This window comes from Myiozetetes cayanensis, unplaced genomic scaffold, assembly GCF_022539395.1.
Source record: "Myiozetetes cayanensis isolate MyiCay16 unplaced genomic scaffold, myiCay2020 scf21, whole genome shotgun sequence".
NCBI lineage: Eukaryota > Metazoa > Chordata > Aves > Passeriformes > Tyrannidae > Myiozetetes > Myiozetetes cayanensis.
In genome coordinates this window covers 4,136,502-4,159,881 of record NW_026087423.1, presented here as the reverse complement: position 1 = coordinate 4,159,881, position 23,380 = coordinate 4,136,502, and the positions used below count along the sequence as shown (strand labels likewise).

The window sequence follows — 23,380 nt, the reverse complement described above, 5'->3', positions numbered from 1 at the left end:
AAATAAGATCTCTGATTTTCACTTCTAGTGTGGCGTTATGTTGAAGTTATTTATGGTAATTAGCCAAAGTAGTTCCTAATTTCTTAAAAGCTTAATTCACGAGTATATAATTTCATCTAAAAGAGGCTGTCTGTTTGTCAGTGATGTTTAATATTGAATTTCTGCAGTAGAAGATTCCCATTTGTGTTTATGTATTAAAAGAAAGTATTTTAAACTGTGTGTCTAGTGGTTTGGTAATTTTCTCTAAATTGCTTTTAAATTGGGAATGGGATGAGTGATTCTGTAACTGTCTGGTATCTTCGGTTTTTATTTGCTCAGTGATACTTAATTTGGAACAATCATGTAATTCAATTATCTTTGTTCCATATCCACAGTCTTGTTGAAATTAGGCCTTTTGGTTGGTTTCCAGAAATGTTTAGTTATCTTTTTTGTAGGATAAGAATAATGCACTTACCCCTGGGGATTGTTCTTGCTCTTTTCCATCACTTTAGCGCAGGTTGTGGATAACCTGTTGGGAGTTGTGGAGTGGCTGCAGAGCCTCTCCCTGCCCGCTGTGCCCTCCCAGCACGGTGAGCCTCTGCTGTGTTAATATTCCAGTTTCCATGCTGTCCCCACAGTGTGTAAATTGGGAAATGTACCCAGACAAAGCTGCTTTTTAAGCCTCCTGCCGAGCTGTCCCTCAGCAATCCCGTATCGAGTGGTCTGCAAGGTGCAATGGGGCAGCAGTGGTGTGTGGTTTAATAAATGAATAGTGCAGCTTGTTGTAACCTTTGGGCTTTGCTTTTTGGAGGCTACTTTGCTTTTTTCTCGCTGCCTAAGTGAGCCTCAACTGCTGTATTGTCACTTAACCGTTGTCAGCTGAGATGTAAGAAGCCTTGTGGAAAACGAGTTACTGTCACTGGCATGCAGGGCTGCAGGAGTTGTAATTGAAGCAATTTTAATGAGTTTCAGGGAAAAAAATCTGAATCTGGTGAGTTCAGAATAAATTACCACAAGGCTTTTGAGCTGCCCTTTGGTGGTTGTACAGGGTTTGCATGCTGCAGTCCGGAATATAAAAATTAATTTACAAGGTACAGGTTTTATGTTCCTAAAGAAAACGAGAACTTCAGAGAGAGCTGCCATAAAGATTTGTCATCCAGCTCTCTATTTGTAATGTGATAAGAAAAAGAATTCGCAAATGGCATTGGAGAAATGGACACTCATGGTGACACACCTGCCTTTTCTTTTCCTGATTCCAGGGCATATTCCCTTGTGGATTCCAGTCAAGTGTCTACCTTCCTGATTTCTATTCTCCTCATAGTCTACGGCAGTTTCAGGTAAGATTTTTCCTTAAGGTTCTGCAGAATTTTTGCTTTTCAAATAAAAACATTGCAAGAGACTGAATACAGTTTATGCCTTTTATTTCGTTGTACCTTTGTCACCCTGATGGCTGTGGTGTAAATGAAATGGTTTTGCTTCTGGAAAGGAAATGGAAAAGGAAGAAATAGTAGCGAGCTGGTACAAACCCGTATGAGATACTGAGAAGTCAGTCCTTGTAGACAGCTCTGTAAAGCTGTATTTTATAGGATATTAAAGGATTGTTGAGAGAGATAGAAGGGAATGGTATCGATAGCAGAATTGTCTCTGTGGTTCGGTGTTGGTTGATGGAGCGTGTCCTCACGGGATTACAAACAAGTCCTGTCACACAGGGATTCCCAAATCCCACTGCTGTTGGCTCCAGCGTGGGGAACAGCTAAACACACAGCACTGCAGTGCTGAATTCCAGCAGAGCATCTCAGAACTGCTGCAGGATGAGTTTGAATCTTCAGAAATCAAATCTGCCTCATTTTAGGAGACATGAGTATAGTTTGGGGAAAATGCAGTTGTCCCTTTAGGCTTGCCTGTTGTGTTGTCCAGTTTGTTGCACTGCAGTGGCACCCGAGGATGAGGCTCATCCTGACATATTAAAAAAATAAATAACCACAACATGAAAGTATTATTTTTTTTAAACTTAGATACAGCATGTTTCTCTTCCTGCTCCTTGAAGAGCAGTGCTTCATTTCTCAAGTGTGTGATAAAAGGCCATCCACTCGGTGCAGTCTCTGAACTGCTGGGAGTGCTCCTGAAGTCGCTGATAGCTGTGGTCACGCACGTGATGGGAGTTGCAGCTGTCAGGATAAGAGGTTCTGTATCACCATCATAAGTTAATAAAGTCATGTAATGAAAGAGCCAGTTTTTTGCCAGAGCTGTGTGTTGTTGATAGCAAGCATTAGGTAACAGCACTGCTGGTGGAATTAAAACAGAAGGCCTTAGGAAAACAAAATCGAGAGGTGATCAGAACAAACAAGTAATAGAAGGTTGTATTTGTTTAGGGTTTTTGACGTGTTTTGAGTCAGATTAGCATATAGTTGTGGGACTAATTAAATTATTAACTATTGGAATTTATGCAGTTGTGTGAAAAGGAACTGTGCATCTGGCTACAAGAAGCCATAGCATTTATTAGAATTCAATTATGAGAATATAATGCAATATAAACCAGCAGGAGTGCTTCAACTTCAATTGCTTGTCCTTCCTGGAGCTTCTTGCTCTTAAAAATTTTCCCCTGCTGTTTGCCATCTTATTTCTGTCTGTGCATGCTCTTTACCATCTTGTCCTGTGCTTTACATTTAGAGCTACTCACACAGCAAGGACTGTGAACTTCAGAGCAGTCCAACTTACCTGATGAGGTGGTGCAGTGGTGATGGATGCAAATCCCTTGAGGAAATGTCCTGTTCTAGGCCACTCTTTGCATGTATCCTGAAAACCTCAAGATGCAACCTATTGTAGATCAAGAGGGGATCCCATATGTGTAAAATTACCTTCCTAATTTTAATTTCCTGTATTAGTTCCTTTAGCAGTTGTCTGAGCTAAAGCCCACAGTTCTGATGGAGACTTGGACAAGCTCCAGTTCTGCTCGGTCACTGAAGAGGTCAAAAGCAGCTCTTTGCAGAAAATGTTACAGTGGTGCTAACAAAGATACAATTATTTAAGAAATTAAAGAGTGATAGTAGGTTACAAAATTACATTCAATTGGAAATTCCTAAAGAAGTAAAATAAAAGTTTCTACCGAAGGGGGTGAGTTTTCTTAGAAAAGTGTCTTGCTGGAAAGATGAAAGTCACAGCTTAGGGTGCTTGTTCTCATATGGCAGCAGTGATGTCTTCATCTAGATCTGAGTGCTGTAAAGGAGCTGTCACAAGCCAAAAGGAAAATAGCACTCCTTAGGTAACCTCTGTGTGGCAGAAAGCGGGTTTGGTTTCTGATTTTCAGTTGGAAAGAAGCAGGTAGAGTTATTGTGGTATTGCTGGCAAGTGACTGAGACAGAAGTGCCGTAATAGGATCAGAGAGAATTGGGTGGGTGAGTCATTAGGATAAAATCCATGTGCGTGGTGGATCTAATCTGCTGCAGGAAGTTTCGGGACACTGAAGGAAAGCCTTGGTCCAGTGTCCTAATTCACACAAGCAGCATTTGTCCAAAATCAAAACAACCCAAAATATCCCAAACCCTCGGTATAGCCAGAAGAATGTCTAATAAATCCTGGGTGAAGCCCACACCCAGGGTGAAGGGCAGTTGGTAGAGCTGAGTTCCCCTTCCCTTACCGTGGATGAACGAGCATTGCCTTCCAACGTTTGTGCCGGGTCAGCAGTTTCAGCTTCCAGCCCTCTGGAACGTCTCTCCCATGTACACTCTGACTGCCTCTCAGTCCTTGAACTTGACATACTTTTATTTCTGACTGCCAAAGGGGCAAGTCTCATCCTTTAAACCCTTGCAAGCTGTAAACTGGAGCGTGCAAGGATCTGTGTTAGTTATGGGTTTTTAGAGAGGTGAGCTCAGCTTGAAACAGGGTGTTTCCTGGGGCAGGGCAGACACCTATTCTTGTCCAAATGCTTCCCTGGGACTTCAGTGTTGGGGTTACTTTGCAGGCAGGTAACAGCTAAATCTTCTTCTATCCTATCACTTCCCCAGACATGGTGTCTCAGCTTATGTAAAGCCAGATTTAACCCAGAATGTACCTGTCCAAGTGCCTGCTTTTAAACCAAACCAAAGAATGGGGTGAAACTGGAGCTTTCCACCTCCAGGCTTTGGGTATCCAAAGCATTTGTAAATAGAAAGCGGCTCACAGGGTGAACTTAGAATTCATATGAACATGGAGTGCTTCTGGTTGGATTTCCAGCTCGGCATTCCCACAGTCCCAGGGCTGTCAGGTGGTGAGTGAGTGTCCTCACGAGCAGGAATTTGTCCGTGTGTCGTGTCTGCAGGCACCTCTGTAGATACATCCTTGCTTTCCCATTCCCTCCGTTGTTCCACATGAACGTGTCCTGGGGGCTCCCTGAGGCCTGGCTGCAGTGGAAGTGATCCATGGCTGAATCTGAACTCTCAGGACGGTGACGTGCCAGCAGCTTACTCATCCCTTTGGCCTCGGCGTGACCCTCCGGAGCGGTTCCCTGCGGGAGGGACTCCTGCCTGCCTTGAAACACTGCTGGAGATCCTCCCAGCTGGAGCCGTGGGGACCCACAGGAGGAACAGCAGAGCAGTTCAGTGCCCCATGGGAGGTGCTGGCCCAACATTCCCTTTGGAAGCTCAGGAGAAACTTGAACAAAACAGCAAATGTTTCCCAGCTTGCCGTTTCTCTTCAGTCCGGCAGTTTGGAGAATATTTTTTTACAATATAATTTCTGGCTTTCTTGGAGGGTGTTTGAGCGATCCCTTCTCAGGTTTTTTTATTATGTTAGTGATAATTTGTAGCAGAGGGAAGAGCCAAATCATAAAACAGTTGGAGATTATTCAGGAGTTGGCTGGGATCAGCAGCTGTGTTGCTAAGTGAAAGTAATTTCCTAATTTATGCTTACTTTTGAGGCAGGGATGTTTTAGGTAATAATAATTGCTGACACCATTGCAGTGAAAGGAGAGGGGCTGAGGTTGTTTATGAGCAGTAGATCTAATAGTTTTTATTTCCAGTTTTCTCTGCTGATAGCAATCCCTTAAATTATGGTCGCCTGGTGCCACTGGGAGAATGATGGTGTGAAGTTCCTGCTAAACTGTGCTAATTCACAGGGGAGCAGAACTCTGCACTGAGAAAAGAATGATCTTGTTTGCCTGAATCTTGGAGCAAGGCCTGGAGGGCTGTCAGCCTCCTCCCAGATTTTTAGAGCTTGAGAGGAAAATTATGAAGCTACAATGGATGATGGGGGAAAAGGGAGCGTGAATGAGGGATGGAGGCACTCCAAACAAGAGGCAGAGCGGAGAGATCTTTAGAAGAACAAGCTCAGAACAACAGATTAATTTGTCAGAATTTTAGTGTTCTCCGTTGCCTCCTTGTCTGTTTGATAACTCTTTGGGTGGTGATCCATCATCTGCGTTCAAGTACTGCGTGTCTGAGGTGGAAGCTTCCTCATACTCAGCCTGAGCCCAAAAGCTGCTTAAATCTCCTGTCGCTGTTGGGGAGCACTTGCTTAACAGAAGCAAAGGAAACAAAGAAGAGCCTTTTCCTCGGTTTTGTTTTATGCAGTGAAGCTGCTCAGCCCCGCTGTCTTGCCCCTTGTTTAGAAGATCCTGGTGCATTTATTACTTGTCTGACAAATTCATAGAATTTGTTTACTTAGCATAGCACAGTTACAGCTAAACTTGAAAAGGAGTTAATGCCTGTTGACCTGGAAGTTTCATTGAAATATTTGGATGCTGCTGCAGACTGAAGACGGGACCAGTGCTTCTGGTGCTTCTCTCTTGCTTATTTGAATAAATAAATATGCACCTAAATCATGGATAACATACATGCATCTGAATGAGAAGCTATCATGGTAAACTTGATTGCTGGTATTTTTATTAAAAAATAAGTAGAATTTAGTGATGGAGAGTATTGCTGGTCAAACAACCAGACCTTGAGTGAAATTCCCCCGTTTCAGAAAGTCATGCCAGATCTGTTAGAATATAATTTACAAGTTGCATCAAAGTGAAGGACTGTGGCAAAAGGAGTAGAATACTGTGTTATTTTGGAACTTCTTAGAAGTGTGTATATCAGAATGAAAAGATGACTCAATAACAGCTGAGCTGGGTACACAGGGGAGTGTTGTCATCTCCTGTGGATTAATTAAATTATGTCAATTTGTGCTATTTATTCAAAGCTTCCTCTGGGCATCTGTTCTGGGTGTATGTAAAATTCAGGCTTTGCTGAAGTTTTTTCAATGTAGTAAGACCTTACATTCAGCAGACAGTTACTTGTAAGCTAGTTTGGGTCATCATTCTTAGCAGCATTTAGAGGGAGGCAACATCGTTGTCTCATAAATGAAACCATTATTGATTGTCTTAAAAATGAAATAGTTAAATTTGAATGAAAAGGAACCAAATGAGAACTTGGAAAGAATTCAAATTCATCAGAGAATTGAAACGTTTACTGTGCTTCCATCATGTTCTGCTCTTCCCAGAAATGCAGGTAACAACAAGGCACAGCAAAGATATTTAACACTCCCCAGTGCAGGCACCGGTGAAAGGTCTCACTGTCAGAACCTGGGATTTGGTGCCTCATCTGTAACTAAGCATTTTATTTATTTTAATTTCCCAAGGTGTTTGGTGTTGTTTCTCATAACCAGCATTGCAGGGCTTTTTCAGGGAGAGGGTGCTGTGACAGGATGGGAATGAGCCTAAACAGGAGTTTAAATCCGCTCTGTTCCGTTTGCTTTGCTCCTGCAGGTCCCTCAACATGGACTTTGAGAATCAAGACAAAGAGAAAGACAACAGCAGTGCCACTGGGTCCTTCAATGGCAACAGCACCAATAACAGTAAGGGTCAGCTTTGCTCCTTGTCTTCCGTCCCTCACTTGTGTCCTGCACCTTCTGCTCCCCCTGGCCACGTGTTCCAGCTGCTGCATTGCAGATTCCCCCGATCCAGGGGATCCCTGGGCACTTCCCACCACGCTGTGCCCTCTCACTGCTCTCTGTGTCTGATCCATGCCCGTGGAAGCCTCATTTTAAACATCAGCATTTCCATAATGCATAAGAGTTGCATGTGCACAACTTGTCACGTTCCAGTGGAAATGGAAACAGCTTTGCTTTCAAAAGCCACCCCAGAGCGAGCAGGGACTGTAATTCCTTTCTGTCTGGAGCTCGTGGGTGTGACGGGCTGGCCAGTCCAGGGCAGGGAGAGGCCGTGGGGTGCTCTGACAGGCCCCTCAGGATGATTCAGCCTTATCAGTGGAGAAACTACAGAAGAGAGTTCACAGGGCTTTGGGCAACTCATTTATAATGGACAACAAAGTACGTGTCTGCACTGCCTATTCAGAGTGGGATTAACATGTCTGCTCCTGCAGGGGGACTGTCCCTCTGGGAGCTGTAAATAGGTTCCAGGCAGCTCAGCCACTGGAGTACACTGTTCTGCAGGTAAAAATGTGGAAGTGAACAGTTAGAGTGGAACACGCTGTGCTGTAAATTCACACCTGATTTTGACTTACAACAATTTACATGGCCATCTTCTGAGAACAGGCTCTAGAATGAAATATTTTCCTCAAGTATAGAAGGCAACAGTGAGATAAGTGAAAGCCCTGTGCATGAAACCCTGAATGCCAAGCTTGTTTTGTTTAAAGTAGGAAATATAGCTTTAAAATTATAAATTAAATAACATATGTTGTATGTGTCTCTTGCTTTTTTTCGCCTTTTCTAAAATAGACTCTTGGAATTTACATAGTTGTCAGACACTTCTGTTGGCAGCACAGAGCAAAGAGGTTGCTGTGCTTGGTGATTCAGCAGTGAACAGTTGAGGCTTTTGGCATCTGGGCAGTAAGGGAAGACAGTCTGGGGCTGGGGAATAAGCACATTAAGGGGATTAGCTGTCAGAGTGATCAGAAATGAAATGAAGAGCCCTGACATTTAATGCTGCAGGCACTCATTCCCAGATGCCAAGGTGGTGTGTAGTGTGTCATTTCTGGGGTCTTGTTGTGTTCAGTTTTTCCCTTGGGAAGTTGAAGGGCATGTGAATAAATGTGCTTTCTCAGAGCAAGAGAAGCAGATCTAAGTCACAGATGAGGATTTCTGTGTCCTCACACTGTCATCACTGCACTGGCTGTATTGTACTGTACCTTTCTGTGCCAGACTTCAGCAACCCAGAAATCCCAAGGGACTGAGTTCCTCTGCTTTTTATTTTTAAAATTTACTGTGCTGCTTATGTTTAAGAATAATAGATCATGGCATGAACTAATAAATGAGTGTGCAGTGCAGGTGTCAGGACTTCCCTGTTTCTTGTTTAGCTTTCCTTTTATGAAAAAGGTTGGATATTTAAGACAGATTGTTGTGAGCGTGTTTCATGGGAGTTTGAGGGTTTTTGACATAATCAGATACATCAGTAACTGAGTTGTGCAAGTAACCCGTTATTTTAAGACACATTCTTACATAGAAACACACACACAAACAATGTGTGTATATTTTCCTGTGTGGTTATGTCTCTGTATTCTGCTTGACAAGCTAAAAGCTTATCCTTAAGATCCTTAAAACCCCCTTCATACACAGGCATAGCAGTGTCTGATTATTTTGGGATAACACAGTGATGTTCAGCTGGTTTTAATCTCTTTTAGATCTGAGTATTGTATTATTTTTTACTGGTCACTTATCAAGTGACTACTTGAGATGTTACCTGTTATTTTAGTGCTCCACAAGAGTAACTGTGTCTTGTGTTTTGAATTGGGTTATTGCTTAAGGCTTCTTTCCCCTCTGGGGATCAAATATAAATACAGCTACAGAGACTGGATAATTGTTGGACTATGTGGGGATATTTGGGCTTCTCAATTTTGTTAGTAATTCTAAAAACTCATGGTAGAATGCAGTAAAAAATGTCCTGTCCCATTACTAACATCTCCAGTGGTCACACTGCAGGGCTGAGGTGGGAGAAATAATAAAATATTTCAGTATGTGTGCGCTGTTTAAAATTGCTGCCAGCAATTTAAAATGAGCCTGAGTTCATGGTGGGTTTGAGCAGAAAAGGATTGCAGAGCTCTGCTCTGAGCTGGGGGTTTCACAAACAGGTAAATGGGATTTTTGGAAACTGCCTGTTATTGTGAGGCTTGATGTTATCTGGTGGCTGCAGTCTCTGGTGCAGATGAAGTGCCTGGTGACCTTCACCCGGGTGGGGTTCGGAGCTGTGGCTCCTCTGCATGAGCTGGGTCAGCCCAGCACGGGTCAGGCTCTTCCCCTGCTGCTGAGGGGTTCAATAAACCCCTCCTGTGCTCTGCCCCACACCTTTGTGTCTGTGTAAAGTGAAGCAAAGATGTCAGTGCTGTATCCTAACCCCTAAGTAATGTTAACTTTCACAACTTGTTACTCACTCTCGCTGTGGCACAAGTGAAATCCATCCATTGTCCTGCAGCTTCAGCTCTCGCTGTGCCCGCCCAGCCGGATGGGTCTGCACTGACACCTGGGCCGGTTGTGACCCAGCTGGACGATCTCGAGTGAAGTGGAATGTGTGTCAGAGCCCTCCCCTGTGCTGCTGAGGGACAGCTGCCAGTGTGTGAGAGTTAAGTGTCCCTTCTCTCTCCTGCAGGTATTCAAACCATCGACTCCACCCAGGCGCTGTTCCTGCCCATCGGAGCCTCCGTGTCTCTCCTAGTTATGTTCTTCTTCTTTGACTCAGTTCAAGTTGTCTTTACAATATGCACAGCAGGTGATTAAGGGGTTTTTTTCTCTCTAAGAATTGGAATAGAACTGAAAGTATTGATATCATTAAATTGTGTTGATAAGAATTATAATACTTGCCACAGTACATTACAAAAAGGATCATCAGATTTCACAGTTGGGTTTTTGTGTCTCTGTAGCTATAAATAAAGTGACAAGTATTATTTGAGAAGTATTTTCCACTTAGAGATTTGCTAAACCTACTGAACTATAAATTGCCAGAGCTTTAAAGATGCCAGATGTATTATTTTGCATGAAGTTCACTTGTTTATAAATTGGTGCTCAGAACTGTATGTGGTATTTCATAATTCACGGACTTTATGGGAAATAACTCTGGGGATCCTGCCCAGAGATTTCTTTTCCTAGTTTAATTTTACTTTCATGCAGTTTTTCTGTTTCAAGAGTACTTGTGCTCTCACGACCATTTGAGTGTTAGTCTTTTGCACTGCTGGAATTTAGACCAAAATTGAAACTGCTATCTGCAAAAAAATTGCAAATCCTCCACTCCTGTTTACTGGTTACATTTTGTCATTTAAATAAATACCAGGGCTTCTCTTTCTGGAAAATTTTGGCCTTTTGATCTTTTTGCAGTTTTTCAAGAGACCAGCTACTATTGACAGTAGCAAGGTTCTTCCTATGCTCCAGATGTGCAGCAGCTCCTAAAAATGGTACTCAGGCCACATACTGAGCCCATGAAGCTTTTTAAACCCCTAAATACCTTTCATCCTCTCCCACGTCACATATTCTCATTGCAGGCTTTCCTTATGATTTAACTCCTGACATGTTCATCCTCTCCAGCCTCCAAAACAGGGCTGATGTTAATGGGTGAAATCTGAATCTCTAGTCTGGAGACTAATCCTACCCCTGCAGAGGCCTGTTGAATTCTGCTCTTGTAACTTTGACCTGTGACACACATCTTCTTCCCTATTAAAAAAACCACTTCGGGTAAATTCTACCACGTGCTAGATATTAGGGGAATTTACACACAAACACACAATATTATATGCCAAAAGATAAATTTTGTCAGGGTTCTTGGTCCATTTATTTCCAGAATGACCTTGACATTTGTAACTTCATTTGTAACATCTGTGTGTCATGGAGGATCAGCTGGGGCTTGTTGCAGGTTCAGAGGATTGGGGATCAGTGCTCCAGGGTAACTGTTCTTGAACCTGGTTTTATGGTACTTCTGTGCTTTTCCCTGGGCTTGCATCAGAGTGTCATTAAACCCTGAACCTCTGGAATGCAAAGTGCCCTTAGAGCCTGCTCAGCAGGGTGGGGACCCTGCTGGAGTTGGGAACGTGGGGCTGTGGGACTTTGGTCCCTCTGTCCCCTGCAGCTCAGGTTGTGCTGTGTCAGCGTGTGCAGAGCTGCCACGCTCTTCATTCTCTCCCTACTCATTCTGCTTTTTGGCCCCTCTCAGAAACACTGACAGGACTGTGAGTTTTCCTGGTGCTGTTTGCATGCGGACACTTCTTAAATTTCCTTTTTAGATTATTTGATCTCTCCTTTTTTTGTTTTGTTTTGTTTTCAATCTTCCTCCCACTCGAAAGGAAAGATGTGGTTTGACCAAACCAGTTCCTTTTCTCCAGTTGGCTGAAACTGCGCTCTAAAAAGAGTGTTTGACTCCTCCTCATCTTCACTGAGAAGAGAAAAAAAAAATCCCCTTTAAAAACCAGCAGCAACCATCCCAAATTTAAAGGAATAAGTAGAGGACAGCACAAAGATCTGATTTGCAGGATGCAGAAGGTTTCAAGTGCCTTCCATTTTCGTGTCCGTGTGTTCTTGCTGCAGCAGTTTGGGATGTGCTGCTGACATGTCTGTGTCTCCACGCCCTCGAGCTCCAGCCTTTGAAACAGCCTTTTAAAAAAAAAAAATGGAAGGAAAAATTATTATAAATACCAGCAGTTACTAAACGCTTTTACAAATGTGTGGGTGGGATGAATATGCTGCCTGAAAAAGAAAATGTTTATGGAAATAGTCTGTTTGGATATTTATGTATTTTTATCGTCCTGGTTTCAAAAACTTAAAGCACTTTGTGTTTTAAGAAAGTGAAGTTGCCAGGCTATAACTTATTTGAATTTGTACCGTGTTCACTAATGAATAAAAAGGTTTGAGTGAGATGGGGGGAAAAAATTACTGAGTTAAAAAATGGGGAAAAATCCTTTATTATGCAGTTAGTCTGCGTTGTATGTTGAAGAATTTTCAAAGAATCTCGCAACCAGTTTGTAGTAAGGTTTTTTTCCAATCTTCAGAATATGTGAAAACTGTTTTTCTTGCTGACACGACCATGAATAGATTTAAGGCTTTTTTTAAGGTTTGGGAATGGGGCATTGAATTCCTTTGAGAGCTTTCATTTCATTGAAGTCTGAAAGCCACAGCTCTGCAGAAAACCTCGGAGCCTTGAGCTGCTCTTGCTGTAATAACACTGAGCATATGATAATTGGACATTGTTGCAAGAGCTTTTTCCACTTGGAGCAGCCTGTTTGTGTACTGTAGAAATCAGATCTGGATGTCCTAACATTACCTTTTCTTCTTTTTGTAGTCCTTGCAACAATAGCTTTTGCTTTCCTTCTGCTCCCGATGTGCCAGTACTTAACACGGCCTTGCTCACCTCAGAACAAGTAAGGACCTGAGCAATCCTTTGCTCCTCTTCTTGTGTGTTGTGTTTCTTACTTTTAAAGAGAATTCTCTAATGAGCATTAACTTCAGGGCTGCAGTTTGAGCCTGTTTTCTGTGCCAACTCTGTGCTTCCACTTTGAAAGTAGGAAGCACAGTTTTCTGCAAGTCACTGGCCCTTGCCAGCCTGGGAAGTGTGACACCATTGCAGGGGACTCGATTTCCCAACAGTGGCTTTTAGTAAGTTTGGCTTATTTTGGCCGAGATTTCAGAGTTTGGGATTTGGGTATTGGATTTTAATGTTTGTTAACACTGGACTCTGGATTTTAATGCTGCCTCTTCTGGGGACTGTAGTTACATCAGTGAAAATTACAGTTGTTTTGAAACTCATTTTATTTTTTAACCTTGTGACTGGAGTTCATGTTGCTAAAAGCACTATCTTAGGTGGTGCTAGGAAAATAGCATGGCAACAATTTCAAGAGAGGTGCCAAGATTTACAGGGCTTTTTCCATCTCTGCAGCTCATGCTTTATACACACTATTTGAATGTGAGGAAAGCTCTTATTTTGTTGCTGTTTTGGTACCTACTTGTGACAGAGGAACTTCCCTTCAGTTGTTCTTGGCATCTTTCATCAGCAGTTGAGCCTTGTTCCAAGTGTCCATTTTCTGCTCTTTAAATGGAAACACAAAGTCCTGTGGCTGATGTTTGTGTTGTTCCCAGGATTTCCTTTGGCTGCTGTGGGCGTTTCACTGCTGCTGAGTTGCTCTCGTTTTCTCTGTCTGTGATGCTTGTCCTTATCTGGGTCCTGACTGGCCACTGGCTCCTTATGGATGGTGAGTATGGGAATTAAGGGGTTTTACTGCTGGTTTGTGCCTGTTCTCACACATCAGTCACCTGGTGATGATGGGTGAAATTTGCTGATATTAATGGCTTGCTGAGTTGTGGAGCAGAGTCCCTGGAAACAGCCAGGAACATGCCAGGGGAGTGTTTGGGACACCTGTTTTTCTGGTTTGTGAAAGCTTCCACGGAAGTGCCAGAACACTCAGGAAAGATATTCCACCCCTGTGTGGTGTGGGGTGAATAGCCAGACTGAGTTAGAGATGTGTGGAGACAGTGGTTGTTTGTGATTCATGGCTTAATCTTTGCAATCTGGTTCATTTTTGCTGTGCATCTTGTTGTTTATTGGTTGAGATGATCAAATAATTTGTTGTGAGGCAGCTCACAGGGGCTGCCTGTCTTTGATCTTTGTGCTGCTTGCCATGGGTGGTGAGATGGTGCAGCTGGCAGGCGGCCAGTTGGCTTGGAGGTGTGAGTTAGTGGGGTTTTTCATGCTGGTTGAACTGAATTCCCAGCTTACTGTTCCGAAAAGGAGCTTTCCTCCTCCCCTCCTGCCTTCCAAATCCTTGTGCTGGCTCTGGCACTCACTCACTCACGTGGGGAGCTGATGGAGCTCCCCACAATGGCAGCGTGCTCGGGTCCTGCCAGGCTGGTTTTGTGCTGCTGCAGTGACATGAATTGGATTGTTGTGCAGGCAGGTATGTGCTAAATCTGGCAAAAGGGAAATTTGGCAGCACGATGGGATCTGAGGGCACGGCGTGGGTTTGATGGCCGAGGGGGAGCAGGAGCAGCACCTCTGCTGCTCAGCAGGGTCAGGCAGCTGAACTGGCTTAGGACATCCTGCAGTGGCACCCTGAGGTTGTGATTGCTTGAAGGAAATTGCCAGAACAACATCACCTGCCCTTGCAATTGTTCACTACAATAGAAAACATTCATCCCATCGGCTTCCAGCTCCTCCTGAACGAGGCAGCAGCAGAGGCAAGTCCTTAGCACAGGAGCCTCTCGTTGCACCTTCATTGTTTCTTTTGTACCAAGGCACTGTGCTTCATTCATACTTTTTGCTGCTTTAAAAGCCCTACCTGTTGTATGGAAGGGAAATACCTTTTAAAGTACCAGATACTAAATGAAAAAAATGCAGACCGAGTTTGTTTTGTGATAAGCAGAGTGGCCCACCATGAAATCAAGGGTGACTTTTGATCTGCAGTAGCTGCAAAGCCAAATGGAATGTCAAGTGTGGATTTTGGCAGAGTCTGAAGAGTTGTCTACACTGAGATATCAGCAGAAGCATTTAGTTAAAAATAGTTATTTTTGTGAGTGCTTCAGTCTGACATCGTGGGGTTTGAGGTAATTCGTCTGCAGAGCTCTGAGCTGCTGGTGCAGTTGTTCCTGGCTTTTATTTCTCTTGGAGGTTGATTATGATTTACTGAATTGTGTTGCTGCTGTCTCGCTTTGAAGTATTTTATGTAATTTATATGAAGGCAGCTTGAACTATATAGGTGATCCTCCTGTCATTTGTTCAAATCCAATTAAATCAGTGTTTGCCAGTGACATTGAACAGGGAACAGCATTTATTGGCCTTTGTCAGGGAAACAGACTCAGCAGCTTTACTCCCTGGCCTGTGGGATCCCGTCACCTCTGCCCTTCCCTCTGCTCTGCTGTGACAGTAGAGCAGACCCCAGTGACTCGTGTCTCCTGTCAGCACAGTACCCAGTGCAGCACTCCTGTCCCTGAGGCAGTGCCTGCAGCTGCTGGCTGTGCAGGGCCCGGCAGGATCCTCTGTTTGGCAGAGAACAGACCAGGTGTGACCGTGCCCGGGAGGAGCGGGGCGGGTGTTCCTCCTGAGCTCTGCCCCTGTGGCTGTGCAGTTGGTTCTCCCTGTGTGAGAGAGCTCTGCTGCTCGAGAGCTGAGGCCCCCGCCGGCACAGCCCTTGGTTGGATGGCTTCTGGGGACAGGGGCGTGTCACAGGGTAGAGGGAGCAGATGTTGTCTCTGGGGCTGCTCTGGCACGTGATGGTGCACATTTATAGGTCTTGAAATGCTCATTTCTCAGAGCAGATTGTTTGATGACAGAATCCCCAAGGATGGTCACTGTCCCCTGGTAAAGCCTGGTAAAGGCTTTCCTAAGCAGTGGACAGAGGTGGAGAGGTACAGTGGGAATGCTGTAGCTGGATGGAACATCTGTAGTTACAGAGTGAACTGCACAGGCACAGATACCCCGGGAGCTGCTGTGGCAGATCCACAGCCTGTGCTCTTATTCCCTCCCTTTAAGATACACTTTGGTCAGATCAGAACCTCAGTACCTGTGTCTTTCAAAGGTCACTGTGGCCTGTGGGGGAACTTAAATCCTCCCCAGCTCACGCTGTGCTTTGTAAACCAGACCCCACACCAGCAGCATCTGGGGCTGTCATTGCTCTGGGTGCAGGGGGCAGGGGAGCTGCCAGAGTCTAATCACATAGGCAAGAATATTCTTAATCCTCAGAATATCCCTGTTCCATAAGGAATGTGCTTGCAGGGACTCTGGATTTAATTAGTTCTGTTAATTGAACGTTAACTCTTCCAGTTAGTTCTTTCTTACTCAGCTTTGTTAAGCCAATGCCCAGCACTTCCAAACCAGAGCTGTTCTTTGTCTGGCCACTCTGCCTCTCTCTCTTTTCTCTCCTCTTTGTCTCTATTTTTTTTTTTTAATGATTTGGAGTATATTTCAGTGAAGATCTGCCTTTTTTTTTTGTCAGTACCAGCTTGGACAGGGATTTGTTTCTCCCCTGATTTCTGGGCTCTTCCATTGGCAAAGGGAGCTGGCCTCCATTTAGCAAAGCCCGTTGGTGGTTTGGCTGCTCTTTGGCCCATATTCCTCGCACTTGCTCCCAGGCATTCTTGCTTCCCTTGTTCTTTAGATTTACCAGTATTTCCTAAAGCAGTTGCAAAACTCTGTAATTATTACAATGTGTATTTCACTGTCAGCTGAAGGATTTTTTTCCTTCTCCTTTTCTACCCAGTATTTGCATAGTCTGATGAAAGTGCCTTGTGCTTGTGTTCATTTCAGTGGCAGAGAAATGGAGTGTGTGAACAATAGATAAAACTTCTCACTGGTTAAAATATTTCAACTTCTGGTTAATTATAACCTGGAAATCCTCTCCTAAATACAGGCTTGCTTGAGCTATTATTAACATTGGCTTTAGAGAAACCTCTTTGATTTAAGACAGACTGTACCCTTGTATTTGCTCTTCTACCAGAGGAAGTCTGTAACTGAGGGCTATATTGAGTTACTGAATGCAGTTGTTCTTCTTGCTGCTTTGCTGTGTCAAATTCTTTAAACCTCAGTAACCTGCTTACATTTTGTAGCTGGTTTCAGTTGTGCAGTATGATTTAGGGTATGTTTTTATGTGAGTAATCCCACTCCCCCGTTCAGACTGGCAGCTGTGACAGTGGGTGTTGTGGCAGCTCTCGGATCAGGCGGGTTTGGCAGAGGTGCTGGGATGCAGCCCCTGGCACTGCAGGGCACCTTTTTCCCTTGAATCCATATGGATGTGTTTCCATAGTGGTTTTCATGGAAGGACTCCCCAGCTCTCAGGTGAAATGCAAGCGTGAGCCCATAATTACAGTGTGAGAATCCGAAGGTCAACCCTTACATTTTGGCCAAGTCCAGCTGTCCCACTGGTGGGCAGGTATGTCATGGATTGGCTTTCCCTGCAGTTCCACTTGGCCAAAATAAGATTGTAACTTCTTACAAATTCTGTGTCGTGTTAGACAAAGACATTTTAGTTGACAAATATCTGCATGATTGAGTGTAATCTGGTCCCAACAGGGCTCCATTATTCCTTGTAAATAGACTGATATCACAGATGAAAGCTGATTTTTAAGGGGTTTGTGGTTTGTTTCTTTTTTTTTCATTGTAAGTATCTCTGTAGGGATTTACTTGTAATCAGCTGAAATGTATTCAGATGTCAGTGGAGTATCTCTGGTAGCTGAGGCTGGGCTTTAAGAAGCAGGAAATGACACAAAAGTCAAGACTGGGATTTTTGGTTTAGTTTAACATCTTGCCTTTCTACCCTGACAAAATTCGCCTTGGAACAAAACGAACATCTGAGCTGCCCCGTGTCGTTCAGCTCATTGATCTGGCTGCAAACTCACCCTTGGGAGAGGGGTTAGGAAAAGACCCATATTTTTTCCCCTATTAGTAGCTAGGCTTTCACACAGGTTCTCGGGAAATCCCTGGATATCTAAATGGTGATGTTTCCTGGTGTTCTTGCACAATCTTGCCCAAGCAGAAGGTTGGTTTGAGGGGTTTTTGTCAGACCAAGTTCTAACATGTCATGTCATTGTGCTATTTCTGAATTAAGAGTCAAGGATTTTATTTATTTGGGGTATTTACTAGAAAACCTCCTAATAGTGTAAAAGTAGAGGTTTATTTTCAGGGCAAAAAGAATTCAAAGTTGTTTTGTTGCTTCTGTTTTCAAGTGGGTAGTCAGGGTTGTAGAGGGAGATGGAGGCTCTGGACACAGGACATGGAACATTTCTTTGTGGTGGGTGGTGGAAGTCGAGTGGAATGGCTGGCTGTGCCTGCAGAGGGATCTCTGCTTCCATGGGGACACGTTTGCAGTTGGCTACTGAATGTATTTTGACTTTTCTTAACCTTGGTAACAAGAATTTCACCGTCTGGAAATAGTGGACAGTCATCTAGTGCATGCAGAGCTGCACAGGTGCAAACAGAGGCTTCCTCGGGGTTTTGTGGGGGGAGATACTGGCTTGGGGTTGGTGTTTTTTTTGTTTGTTTTGCTGTTTTTAATGAACTAATGATGTCTTGCATTTTGTAGCTCTGGCTATGGGCCTGTGTGTTGCAATGATAGCCTTTGTTCGGCTGCCGAGCCTGAAGGTTTCCTGCTTGCTGCTCTCTGGGTTACTAATTTATGATGTCTTTTGGGTAAGTGTTTGGTTTGGTTTCACTAAAACTGTTTTTATCCTTTGGATTTGTAATCGGCCTTGGGCCAGTTTTACATCAGTTGTGCTGGTATGAAGTTGATGAAATCTGGCAGAGCCAGATCATCGGCTTCATTGCTCCATTCCGAGATGTTGAATTCTACAGCAGGAGACAGAATCATTTCCTTGCTAATTAGCTGACAAAAGCAGAAATATGATGAGAGTATTTCAACTTTTGCGTATTATTTAAAAAAAGGAATTGGACCTGGAATTTTGGAAGCTGGCTGAAGATCAGAACAAGCGTTTCCAAGTCCACACAAAGCCGTACACAGGACAAACGTGCCAGCTTCTGATTAGCAGAGAAATCTGCAAAACAAGAATGCAAATGGATTTGTAGCCAGGAAGGTTGGCATAGAATCTTAGCACACTTCAACAAGAAACATGACAGAATGTACTTTGTAACAGCAAAAGGGTTTTGTTTCACCTTTGCATAACACCGAGCGCTGATCCAGGGCAGTGCCCGCTGACAGCTCTGGCACTTTCCAGCAGGATGGGCTGTAGTGTAAGAGCCTCTTAGAGCCCAGGGTTGCCTCATCCCGTTTGTGAGTGAGCACTGTGCTCCCCTCTTCTCTGCTCCTCAACCTTCTCCTGTTTTCAGCATCCTGTTCCCTACCTCAGTCATCCGGCACCACCTGCTTGTAGTCCAGACGGATCCTTTGCAAAGGATCTCAAGATACTAATCAATGCCTTGATATCAGACATTCCAGTTATCCTTGAGGATTAATAGTGTAAAAAGCTCTGTCTGAATTTTTGAAATGCTTTTACCTTTTATCATATATAACATACGTGCATGGAAAATTTGGATATTATCCTTTCTTTTCTTGAATAAGCAAAGCAAAAATAGATGCAGCTTTGAGTTGCTGTGGAATTGCAGTTTGTAATTTCTGATTTCCTTGTTCCACAGGTCTTTTTTTCTGCCTACATCTTTAACAGCAATGTTATGGTGAAAGTGGCCACACAACCAGCTGATAATCCCCTGGACGTGTTATCCCGGAAACTTCACCTGGGACCAAATGTGGGCAGGGATGTTCCCCGTCTGTCGCTGCCTGGTAAACTTGTATTCCCAAGGTAAAATCAGTGGGTCTTTTACTATACTGTATGAGAAACCTTTTCCTTCCCTGTCCTTAGTAGAATTAATTCTGTTGGAAATGATCATCTTTGTTCCCTGAATAACTGGGGGCAATTGGGAAGGATGAGAAACTGCTCTAAACAAGGGCTGTGCTGGGGGGAGATGGTTCCACACCTCCCTACTCCAGGCATTCCTTGCTGGCTCAGGTCTGGAACCAGACACGTGCAGGCCTGATGGGGCAGCTCAGTGCAGCAGCAGCAGGCAGTGGGTTGTGTCGGTGTATTTACCCCTGTTTCTTTAGATGTGGGGATGCTGAAATTACAGAGATGAGAAGTTAATTGTCTGCAATGATAAAAACAAAACTGTTCACTCTGTCAGCCTTGTGATAACTCAATTTGCCTTCATTTTCTTGAAAAATACCTTGGATTTAAGATAATGGACGATTTTAGCTCTTAACCTACCTCCCAACTGGCTCTTTTCTGGGAGTCTGGCGAGACTGTAGTTTTCTGTTTTGTCTGAATGAGGCCAAAGGTCTGAGAAGTCAAAAGTGGGTGTACTGCCCTGTTAGATCTGTGTGCACAGGCACGGAGGTGCAGTGTCTGTCAGTGTTAATCAGTCTGATAAAAGGGCCAGCTGGTCCCCCCATCAGCGCCAAGAAGAGAGAGGACTGAAATACTGCACTGATGGATCTGTTTCACTGAGTGAGTTAAGGGCAAAAGCAGCTTAAACACTGCTGGGAGAAGGAAACTGGTTTGGAGTAACATGTCAGCCCTGCCAAAATGGGTTTGTGTAAAGCTGAGCTGAGGTGGTGGAGAAATCACTTTGGAAAACCAGTAGGCAGCATTTAGCTCCTGCTACATCCAAGTTTGCCAGGGAAAGGGAGGATGTGCCAAACAAAGCTCAGAACCAAAGTGGAGTCTAGAGCTTGTCACTTTGTGTTTTGGGCATGAACCCAATTCCAGTTGCTCTCCAGTTCCACAGGCAGCCACTTCTCCATGCTGGGGATTGGAGATATTGTGATGCCAGGGCTCCTGCTCTGCTTTGTCCTGCGTTACGACAACTACAAAAAACAAGCCAACAGTGACTCCTGCGGTGCCCCAGGACCAGGGAACATCTCTGGGCGGATGCAGAAGGTCTCTTACTTTCACTGCACACTTATTGGCTATTTTGTAGGTGAGTAATTAGTGTAATGTGGAGAGCTGCCCAGTGGGCAGATGTGGGATTATTGTAGGAGGGTTAAAAGAAGATGAAAGCAAGTGTAAAGAGGCTTTAAGAGGATGCTTAGTTATGTTCTTTTTTAATCCTCCTCTGTTTGGTTTATTGGCATGGTCTAGAGAGAAAAACCCTTCTACAATCTTCCATTTAAGATTTTTTTGTTGTTGTTGTATTTTATGTGGAGGATGAAACAGATTATCAGTGTGTTTTTGTTAGCACTTACTCTTTGCTTCACTAGATAGTGTCGTAGCTCATACCTGGGTTATGGGAAAAATATGGGAGTTTCCAGATTAATTATGCTGTGCAAAAGTACATACTACATCTAGGTAATTCATCTAAATAATTTTTGTATTCTGCTGTTAATGATCTCTTAGTTAGATTTTATACATTGTAATACATACAGAAAATCATCAGTAGTCACAAGTGGAATGCTGGTTATAATTTGCTGCAGCCACTCCTCTGCTCTCTAACATAAAATAGGCTTTTCCCTCATGTCAGGACATGTGTGTGCATATCCTGACCTCCTGCAGCCCTTCTGAGGATGAAAAGGAAAGATTCATTTCCTCACCCATCGTTCCCGCAGTGTTCCCTTTGGGCGGGTGTCCAGGAATGTCATTCCCGGTGTGTGCAGCCCCTCCTCAGAGCCCCCCTGCTCACACTGACGGTCTCCAGAGGTGCCAGCCCTGCAGCAGCACTTCGGTGTGGTGCAATCAGCTTCCCCCTTCACCTTCTGCTGCATTTGGTTTGAGTTATTCTTAGCTTAGTCTTGAGAGTCAAAACCAGAGCCAGTGGCCCCACGCAGCCTGATACTCAAACAGAATAATTTTTCACTGCTTGGTTTGTTTCAGTTGCGTTCAGGAAGAGCAAAGCAGAGAGAAGTGACTTTTCCCCACCTGTTTAAAATGGTGGGGAAGGAAGCTCTGGTGGATGAAGCGCTGAGAACATCCACGTGCAACCCAGAGATATTTATAGTCCCTTTTTTCTCTTGCAGGTCTATTGACTGCAACAGTAGCTTCTCGTATTCACCGGGCAGCCCAGCCTGCCCTGCTCTATTTGGTACCGTTCACTTTATTGCCGCTCCTCACCATGGCCTATTTAAAGGTAAGGGGGGATGGCACGTGGGCAGCAGGAACCCCGGGCCAGCTGGCAGCAGGGGCAGTGTCCTTGCAGTGGCAGCAGCGCTCAGGAGGAGGATGAGTGTCCCTGAGTGCTCTGGCCCAGAGCTGAGACCACTGCTCATCATTTCTGACTGAGACAGGAGTTCCTGAAATAGAAGATAATTTATGTACATAAAGTATCAGTAATTACAAACTAACTAAATTATGAATATTAAATGCTGTTTTAATTAAATAAGTGAATTTGTCCTTGTCCAGCTGGTCATGAAATACCACATGGACAAAGGCTGAGCAGCGATCAGGGAGGCACAGCCTTGTTTGCCTGTTCCCTGTCACCTGCTCTGAACAGAAATTTGAGTGTACCATTCCTATTGAAACACACATCTGGCACTCTGCAGAGCAGAACGTAAGAAAGGACAGGATATTCCACCTGCATAAATATTTCCTTCCCATCAGAAACCCCTTCTGGGTAGATCTGCTGCCAAAATAAGTTGTTCTGGCCTGACAGGGAGAGGATTTATTTTTACTGTCTTTGTTGTAATTTGCAAAACGGGTGCAGAATAGGTTTGCTCTAAGACATGCTTGCAATCCTGTGTGCATTTTAAAATGTGATTCTAAGCAGAGTTCAGAGTTTCTGAGGGCATGGTCCTTGTGCTGTTTCCCTGCCCAGGGCGATCTACGCCGCATGTGGTCTGAGCCTTTCCACTCCAAGTCCAGCAGCTCCCGTTTCCTGGAAGTATGATGGAACGGACAGGAAGTGACCTGAACTTCTGCCTTGGTCCTTTTCACTTTAACTTGTGGCTTTGTCGTCTCCTAAAGCTGGACTGGCTGGTACTTGGGAAGGTACCAATGACAGGACTCGTTTGAAAGGACTTTGTATTAAGGGAGGGAAAGGAACAAAAGCGAAGATCTCGGAGCTGCGCCTGACTCCGGATCTCCTGCAGATGTGGAATTGGGGACCCTTGGTGCAACTGCAGCCACTTTCCTCTTTTCCTCACTCGGATGGATTAGTACCAGACTATTACCTTGGTGAGAGGGGAAGAGACAGACTCGAAACTGAAAACGGCTTGAAGTCGTTCAAAAACTTGTGAACACTAAACGCAAAAACGGTTAAGAAACTGAAGCTTCTTCAGAGAACCCCGTGGACATTGGGACCAGTCTCCTGCGGGACTTCGGTTTTGAAAAGAACTGAGACAGAAGGTCTTCTGTCACAATATTGGGTTTTTTTGATTTATTAAATATTTCCTGTGGTGTGAGGTTACTTATTAAATCCACAGACATTGAGTGACTTCTTGCAGTATACATATAAAAATTTGTTGTAACAAGTTACATTTCCACCCAGATGTCATGTTGCAGTGAAAAAGGGCACGATTTTTATACATATATATATACACACATATAGATATATATATGAATAAATAAAAAGGAAAACCTGCTAAGATCATGCTGTGTAGCAGACAGGGGCTTGCTGTAATTTTTAGCATGTAGCACAGTTACTCTGGCTTTATGTATATGGATCTACAATGAGCTGCTGTTTTTTTCCCCCTCCTACAACTGAACCTGCAGTTTAAAACCAAGTGTAGTATTTGTACTGGTTGTACCATGGACTTTAGGGGATATTTGGTTTGATCAATGTAGCAAACTAGGGAAGAAAAAAGTTCAAACCCAACCCTGTGTGTCTGAGGGGGGAGGAGGTGGGGGTGTCTTTTTTTCTTTTTTTTTTCCCCCTCCTTTTTTTAATTTCCTTTTTTTTACAAACAGCTCCCTTGCAGGTTTTTAGTAGTTCCTTCTTGACCCAGTGCATGTATTATAGCAGCAATTGTCTTTGTGCTTTCTGATCATAGTAATGTATCACTTGTAAATACATTTTTTCTATTTTCTA

General features: G+C 43.9%; 1 protein-coding gene across 2 annotated transcripts in view; it reads left to right on the top strand.

Moving 5' to 3' along the window:
• The window catches only part of SPPL3 (signal peptide peptidase like 3), a 54,328-nt gene extending 30,948 nt beyond the window's left edge, over window positions 1–23,380 (top strand). The window contains exons 2-11 of one of the 2 annotated variants that reach the window (XM_050318701.1): window positions 1,239–1,316; window positions 6,704–6,798; window positions 9,539–9,658; window positions 12,212–12,290; window positions 13,006–13,118; window positions 17,937–18,043; window positions 19,004–19,167; window positions 20,142–20,341; window positions 21,375–21,484; window positions 22,169–23,380. In XM_050318701.1, coding sequence (XP_050174658.1) covers window positions 1,239–1,316; window positions 6,704–6,798; window positions 9,539–9,658; window positions 12,212–12,290; window positions 13,006–13,118; window positions 17,937–18,043; window positions 19,004–19,167; window positions 20,142–20,341; window positions 21,375–21,484; window positions 22,169–22,240 — 1,138 coding nt within the window. In that variant the 3' untranslated portion in view covers window positions 22,241–23,380. The remainder of the gene's footprint in view (window positions 1–1,238; window positions 1,317–6,703; window positions 6,799–9,538; window positions 9,659–12,211; window positions 12,291–13,005; window positions 13,119–17,936; window positions 18,044–19,003; window positions 19,168–20,141; window positions 20,342–21,374; window positions 21,485–22,168) is intronic. The other variant, XM_050318703.1, reaches the window with a different exon arrangement.